The 7998-nt window shown below is 52.0% G+C and overlaps 1 protein-coding gene across 2 annotated transcripts; it reads right to left on the bottom strand.

The window, feature by feature from the left end:
• Window positions 1-810: 810 nt before the first annotated feature.
• Window positions 811-6693, bottom strand: Hmgb1 (high mobility group box 1). Of its 2 annotated transcripts, none has more exons than XM_059249396.1 (5): window positions 6543-6693; window positions 4163-4326; window positions 3896-4041; window positions 3374-3548; window positions 811-2520 (listed from the first exon to the last, which is right to left on the bottom strand). In XM_059249396.1, the coding sequence occupies exons 2-5, from the start codon at window positions 4310-4312 to the stop codon at window positions 2344-2346; spliced, it is 648 nt and encodes a 215-aa protein (XP_059105379.1). In that variant the 5' UTR covers window positions 4313-4326; window positions 6543-6693; the 3' UTR covers window positions 811-2343. The 2 variants fall into 2 exon arrangements, with proteins under 2 accessions (XP_059105379.1, XP_059105380.1); XM_059249397.1 differs by lacking the exon at window positions 6543-6693 and adding an exon at window positions 4706-4838.
• Between the last annotated feature and the right edge of the window lie 1305 nt (window positions 6694-7998).

A 7998-nucleotide genomic window follows, 5' to 3' on the forward strand; every position in this document is an offset into this window, starting at 1 on the left:
AACCGTCTCAAGCTTGAAAGTAATCCCCCTACCTTTCCAAAAATGTTTATACAAGTTTTATATTGCATTACTTAAGTCATTTCCACTCACTTTCATCAGCTTAAACTTTAAGAGCCAAAACACAGTTCCAGGGGATACTTGCTTGGACACTGAACAGAACTCATTAATTCTCAAATTTAAGAGTTTTTTTTTCCATTTCTTGATGTCAAGATCTGAAGCTGGTTAAGCAAGGCAAACTGTTCCCATTCTTAACATCTTTAAAAGGGTAGCTGTCACGACACACCCACTAAAGCTACAAAGAAGTTCCTTGAGGCAGAATTCACTTTTAAATGGATCGCTTACTAACAACAGATGTCCACAATGGCGGTTCTACAGCAACAGCACAAACTTCCATCTGAGTCAGTGACTTGTTCCCAAGTTAGTAATCAAGACCTCTACAGCCTGAGGTCCACTACAGGCTTAGAACTGACGTGTTATCTCTGAAACCAACCCTTTCACCTAAGAGTTTTAAATTAATCTTGTTTAACTCAACATTTTATCATCTTGAAAGATTATGGTCTCCATCTACCCATATGTGGACGTTTGACAAAAGCCTATTTATATCATTTTAAATTTTATTATTGTTGTGTCCATGAGTGCAGGTGAGCATGTGGTCAGAACTTTTTGGAAGCTGGTTCGCTCATTTGTAGGTAGTCGCAGTCTACCTACATGGTCTAAGTGTTTTTAATGGGAAAATGCCTTGATGTTGTTTACTACCAGGCACTAACAGCGTGACAAAAAGCTTCTTAAGTGAAAGTCATTTAACTAATATTTAAAACCTCTGCAATTATTAGTTTATTAGTATCATCCAGGACTCATGTTCAGTATTCCTCCTCAAATTACATAAACAAACGCAAATGTAAAGAACCCAAATCAAAATTATGTAACAAACAGCACTCCATCACAAAAGCGCATAAAATTACAAGAACGCTATTTTAAAACACTGGCACTTTAAGAGAATGATAATCTCAAAAAACCACAAAATTGCCAAATTGTTCCCTAACTGCTAAGAAGATTAAACATGACTAATGAATGAGTTTGGGTTTTATAAAGAAAAACCAAATGGATTGGACAACTGGTACTAATGTGCAAAGTTTATCGTCTTCTCTTGTATCTGATTTATCAAGGGATAAATCACAATATAGGAAAAATATACCCTTACTTTAATTTTCAATGTGGCATAATTTTAAGAAAAGCTGGCTCAACTAATTAAAAATACTTTTTAAACAGTCCAGTTTCCTGAGCAACCATTACTTACACAGAGACGGGCAAAGGCATCACAGCCAGCCTTCCCACACAGCCTTCGTTAGGACTCACGTCAACAAGGAGTCTAATATGGCAGTCTTGTATTTTAAGCTCACGCTTTTGGGGATACATTCTCAGGTCTTAAACAGGGAACTGCAGGATGTCACTGCCATTACACAGTAATGGCAGTTAAGAGTCTTTGTGATTAGAATAGAACATACTTTTCTATTAGTCCTTCAAGGACAGACTTCCAGATTGTTTGATTCTAGTAACCCCACACCGTGTGACAGAATCAATCGATCACCGATCTTTCTCAGCTTTGCATGTAGGTTACTTATGTACTATCTCTATCCAACTGACCACAACTTTGGAGTTTCGACTATGGATGAAAATGTTACCCCCATCACAATGTGCAGGGTGTGTAGATAAAAGCTTTTTTTATCCAGCTAACTATATGAAAAGAAAACACTGCAATAATTCATATGACCCAAAATGGGCAAAAGCAAAAGACTAGCTTCCCCTTGAGAAGAAAAATTTCAGACCTATGAAAAGGACAACAATACTAATAAAAAAAATTGTATTTACTTAGAAGCATTCAGAATGTCAACAAAACAGCTGCAATTTTTTTTTGCAATTACAGAGTGGTATTCAGTTAACAGAACAACAATTATCTTCGTATAAGCTGCATCAGAGACAACTGAAGATGAAAAAAAAAACAAAAAAAATAAAAACAAAAACAAAAAAAAAAAAAACCTACTGTCCCCATATATAACTAATTTGTGCTGTGCACCAACAAGAACCTGCTTTAAATTTCCATGCCAATTTACAACCCCCAGACTGTACCAGGCAAGGTTAGTGGCTATTGAGAATACCACCAGGACAGGGCTATCTAAAGACACATTCGGTAGTGTGTTAACTATACAAAAAAAGACACTGTACAGTTTAAAAACAAATCTTACACAGCCTTACATTTCAATTTTTTTCTTTAAAAGGAGTGAGTTGTGTACAGGGGGGTTAAATGCTTTATAGACAAGAAAAAAAAACTGCGCTAGAACCAACTTATTCATCATCATCATCTTCTTCTTCATCTTCGTCTTCCTCTTCTTCCTCCTCTTCTTCATCCTCTTCATCCTCCTCCTCATCTTCCTCTTCCTTCTTTTTCTTGCTCTTTTCAGCCTTGACGACCCCCTTCTTCGCCGCATCAGGTTTTCCTTTAGCTCTGTAGGCAGCGATATCCTTCCAAAACAAAGGGAGGAGAAAATAACAGAAGACACACACACACACACACACACACACACACACACACACACACACACACAGAACTTCAGTCTCCACAACACACATGTAGGCCCACTGAACCTCCCAAATGATTAGAGTGGGGAAAGGCACATAAAAATGAACCATTAGCAACCCACAACTCAGAGACACAGTCCACTATCTGTACTGTTATGCCTCACCGAGGTGCAATTATGTACCACATCCTAATTCCCGTTTATGAGAACTAGAAGGCAGAGACTGATCAAAGGGTAACACTGCCACCTTCTGAACACAAAACAGCATTCCACAGGTTCATGGCCAGACCCTAATTATTCACAGCAGAATACGGGTGTGTGTGAGATATGGATGTGCTAGTAAGCACCCATTAACAGCTAAAAATGAATTATTTTCAGAATAAATGAAATGAAAAATTAGTTTAAGTATTTAAGCATTTCCATTTAGGTAGAGGAATCACAACTTCCCTTCATCCTATTTATAGTTACCTTGGCAGGCTTGAAATTTAACTTTTAAATCCAAAGGGAACATAATGTGTATAGACAGTACAGTTACGTAGTTATTTTGCCTAATCTATTTTTGCACTGTACGCCTAACCATTTAAAAATCATTCTCCCCAAAATAACTACCCAATTTCCCCCAAAAGTTGGAGATATCAAGAAATAAAAACAGCTTAAATATATGGCCTCAGCTCAAGTCAGACTACATGCAATTTTTACAACTCCTATTTGAAAAATGGACTCTGCGAGCACAAAGGAAACTCAGTCATCAAGTGGCATTTCTTGTCCCCCGTGGAGAGCAAGCCCACACTCCTTACCTTCTCGTACTTCTCCTTCAGCTTGGCAGCCTTCTTCTCGTAGGGCTGCTTGTCGTCCGCAGCGGTGTTGTTCCACATCTCCCCCAGCTTCTTCGCCACGTCCCCGATGGACAAGCCGGGGTGCTCTCCTTTGATTTTGGGGCGATACTCAGAACAGAACAAGAAGAAGGCCGAACTAAAACCAGAAATTTATTTTAGAATTTGAAGAAAACCAAGTGTTGTCAAACTTGTACTGTTTTGCAATATAAGGACCTACTAATCTCATGTGCTGATGTAGGATATTTTGATTTAGTTTTGAACAATTTCTAAAGATACAAAGGGGTCAAAAACCCTTCGTAAGTGATAGACTGTGTAAAGGAACCAAATATCTGAATTCAAATGCCTTGGCTAATGCTTCTACCCAACACGAGTTACTACTTTGACACCTTACATACATGACCAGAAACCAAACTCTGGACACTCAAGGTAGCTCAATCAACTTAGATCTACCGTGAAACACCTCAAAATAAAAGCTGTACTTACGGAGGCCTCTTGGGTGCATTGGGGTCCTTGAACTTCTTTTTGGTCTCCCCTTTGGGGGGGATGTAGGTTTTCATTTCTCTCTCATAACGAGCCTTGTCAGCCTTTGCCATGTCTTCAAATTTCCCCTTTTCTTTAGCAGACATGGTCTAGAAAAGTTAATTGTAAACTTGACATAACATTTACTGAGCCCCGCGGTCTGAGAACAGCCAGCCAGGCCCCCTCATGTACTGTAGAAGAACTGGCTGTCGGTGTTTCAATCCCTCTTACCTTCCACCTTTCTGAGCACTTCTTCGAGAACTCTGAGAAGTTGACAGAGGCATCCGGGTGCTTCTTCTTGTGTTCCTCCCGGCAAGTTTGCACAAAGAATGCGTATGAGGACATTTTGCCTCTCGGCTTCTTAGGATCTCCTTTGCCCATGTTTAGTTGATTTTCTAAAAGAGAGCATTCGACGTTAGCAGCGAGACTGAGAGGAGATTGACAAGCTTCAAACCGCTGAGGGTGGCAAGGCCAACCCAAACTTGTGTTATTTAACAGAGCGGTGACGACAACCTCCCATAAAAGCCAGACAGGACATTGCAAACGCTAACCAATTCCTAGAAGTGGCGAAGCCACAGACTGAGAAGATAGGACACAGAAAAAACGGTCCCCCAGTGTGATCCCCAGAGTGTACACGGACACACTCAAGCACTCGCTGTCTCTGTCTCTTCCTAAATGACTGCCCAACCAGGCATTAAAAACCAGTTTTACATCTAAAACATTTTTTTTCTTACACCGACGAAACACAGACGCGTATTGAAAAGGAGAACGCACCCTGTCCATCAGTGGACTTCGCAGGGCACAAGGACCGATCCCGTGGACCTTAGGGAGCTACAGGCCTAGAAAGGCGAAGGCGGGGGAGAAACCCCACATTCCAACAATAACTCCCCAAAGTTTGCCCGGCTCTGCGGACACCCCGGCGGCTTCGCATCCAACTTTGCTGGGGAGGGCGGAGACGGGACGGGCCGGGGCCGGGAGAGGCCGAGGCCAGCGCCGCCGCCGCTTCCTATCGCTTTGGCCCCGAGATGCGTTTCTGCTCTGACTAAACACGTCCGGTCTGAAGTTTCTCCGAGTAAACAAGGACGAGGGACAAAAGCCACCCCCGCCCCCGCCGCCGCCGCCGCCACGGGGCCGGCTCGGGGCTTTTTCCTCTTTCCTTACACCGGGCCGGTGGGAAGTTGGGGTGCCCCGGCTCCCCGCCCCCCCCGCCCGCCCCGAACTTGGCCCGAGGCCGCCACGTGCGCCCGGAAGGCCGCAGGCTCGCACGCTCGCTCGCTCTCACCGCCGCCCCCATTTTGTCGGCGGCCGCGGCGGCGCAGGGAGAGCGAGAGGAGAGGAGAGGAGAAGCCCCGCTCGAAATGGGGGCTGGCTCCGCCCGCGGCCGCCAGGGCCGGCGCACGGAATGGCCGCGGCTGCGCGTCTTCCCCGCCTGCGCCGCCGCCGCCGCCGCGAGCGCGAGCCAGCGAGCCAGCGAGAATATGGCTCCTTCCCTTTGTGTGCGCGCGCGCGTGTGTGTGTGTGTGTGAGTGTGAGTGAGAGAGAGAGAGAGAGAGAGGAGACCGAGGCGCGCGGCGGGCGGGCGGGGCGCTGGCGCACTCGCCATGGCGGCGGGGGAGGGGCGGGGGCGCGCGCGGCTCCCTCCCCCTCCCTCCCCTCCCCTCCCCTCCCCTCCCCGCGCTCGCCCGCTCGCCCTCCCGCCCGCCCGCCCGCCCGCGGCCCCCGCGCCGTCTCCCTCCGCGCGCCCCGCCGCCCCCGCACGGAGAACGCGGGGCTGTGAAGAGAGAGAGAGGGGAAGAGAAGGGGGGGGGGGGAGAAGGGGAAAAAAAAAAAAAAGTTGCCTCCGAACTGCTGCGCCCAGCTCCCCCCGCCCGCCCGCCCGCCCGCCCGCCTTGTTTTCTCTCCAGCCAGCAGCAGCAGCAGCGCCGGGCCCGAAGTCAGCCATGTTCCAGCGAGCGCAGCGGCGCCGCTCCCCCCCTCCGCTCGCCCGCTCGCCCGCTCGCCGCCGCGCCCGGCCCGAGCCGCCCCGCACGGCCGCCCCCGGCCCACCCGCGCCGCCCTCGCCCGCAGCGGCGGCGCCCCGCCCGCCCGCCCCGCGCTCCGCGCTCCCCGCCGCCGCGGCCGCCCATGCAGCCGGGAAGCGCCGCCGCCACCGCCGCCGCCGCCTGCCTGCCTGCCCCGCTCCGCGCACGCCGCTCGCCCGGAACGCTCGCCCGGCCGGCCCCGGGGGCCGCACACAAACACGTTCTTTAAAAAATTTTAAAAAATCATCATCATCGTCTGAAACAAAAAAAAAAATTTTTTTTTTTTTTTTTTTTTTTTGCGCCAGAGAAGCACGGCCGCCGCCGCCGCCGCCGCCACCGCCGCCGCGGGTGTGAAGTGGCGGCCGCCCCGCGAGGCCCGCGGCTCGGCGCGGCGCGGCGCGGCGGCGGGGCAGCGTCCGCGGCGGCGCCCGGCGGAGCCTCGCTCCGTGCGCAGTTCCCCCCACGGTCCCCCCTCATTTGCCTTTGTGTGGAGCCTGACCCGCCGGCTCCGGGCCGCGGGGATCCGGCCGCCGCGCGGGCTCCCCGGCTGCCCGAGGCGCTCCCCCCGCCGCCCGCCGCGCCGCACTCACCCTCCGCGAGGCACAGAGTCGCCCAGTGCCCGTCCGGCTCGCGCTTGCCCCGGCGCTGTCTCTATGGAGCTCAATGTACTGCAATGGCTGTGAGAGCGGGAGCCAGACGCAGCCTCCTCACTCTCTCCGCTCTGTAACATTACTCTCCAGCCAGCGCGCCTCCTATTGGCTACCGCCAACTCACGGGGCCCGCTCATTGGCCCGTTCCCTCCCATTGTCCTGACCAGAGCCCGCGCGCCATTGGCCGGCCCCGGGGACACGTCACCGAGGATTGAAACAGCGCGCAAATCTGAATGCGTGTGTGTGTGTGTGTGTGCGTGTGTGCGCGCGCGCGCGCCGGGCCGAGAGGCTGAGGCGGGAGAGGCGGCGGCGGCGGCGGCGGCCTCGGCGGCGGCTGCTACGGGAGAACCGAGCTCCGCGGTGTCGGGGCGGCCCGCGCCGGCCCCGAGCCCGCCCCACGCCCCGAGCCGCGTCCGCAGGCCCGGGCGGCTCCCGCAGGCCCGCCCCCCCCCGCCCCCGTCCCGCTCCACGCTCCCGCCCCGAGCCGTTGAGCCGCGCGGCCCGTGCTCACCGAGGCCTCCCCAACCCCCCCCCCCCCCGCCCCTAGGGGGAGAGAGCTCTGCGGGCCTCGGGACGGCCGGGCCGCTGCAGCCCACCCCGGGACACCCCGCCCCGGGGCCGCACGGCGGCGGGCTCACCCTGCCCGCAGGCCTGGTCTGCACCCACGGGCAGGCGTCCCGGCTGCACCCCCGCTTCTGGAGCTTTTTGCCTCCGATCAGACACAAAGCACTGTTTTGACCCTCCCGGACACCGAAGCTTTATTGCAGGGAGCTAATGCACGGCCACCGGGTTTTGATACTGGCTGCTCTCGGGCGAGGTTTGCCAGGGCCCGGCTAGAACTAGCGAGTTCACCGAAGACCGCCCCGCCCCCGTCCACACACTCTTGCTGTTTTCTGTGACTTGGTGTGGATTACTGTGAGAATCAAACGAATCTTTGTGATCGCTATCTCCCCTTCGATCACACCACTTAGTGCATACATGTGCCTGCTCTAAGATTACCAGGCGTTTGGGGCTACTGTTACCTGAAGGATTAGGTGCAGGCGGAGAGTGCTTGGGCCCAAACCCACGGGCTGCAGGGCTGCACTCTCTCCCACTCACCGAGCTGGCTGGTAGTCACACTTAGGTCTCCCGAGAAAATCGTCAGGCCGGTTCCAAAGGCCACAGACTTACATTAATCCTTGATGAATCTACTATCTCCCCCTTGCAGGGGGGCAGGCCACACCTCTCTTCAGTTACAACAGACATCCCCATTTTTTTCACTCTCTGACATCTTATACGCTTCTCTACCCAACAAAGAATTCCTCCCAAATGCAATCGATCCAAGTCAAAACAGACCACAGTGGGTTAGATTTCTATACCACTTCCAAGGCCCTGTTATCTAATGGGTTTGCTCGAA

Source organism: Peromyscus eremicus, chromosome 23, assembly GCF_949786415.1.
Source record: "Peromyscus eremicus chromosome 23, PerEre_H2_v1, whole genome shotgun sequence".
Classification (NCBI taxonomy): domain Eukaryota; kingdom Metazoa; phylum Chordata; class Mammalia; order Rodentia; family Cricetidae; genus Peromyscus; species Peromyscus eremicus.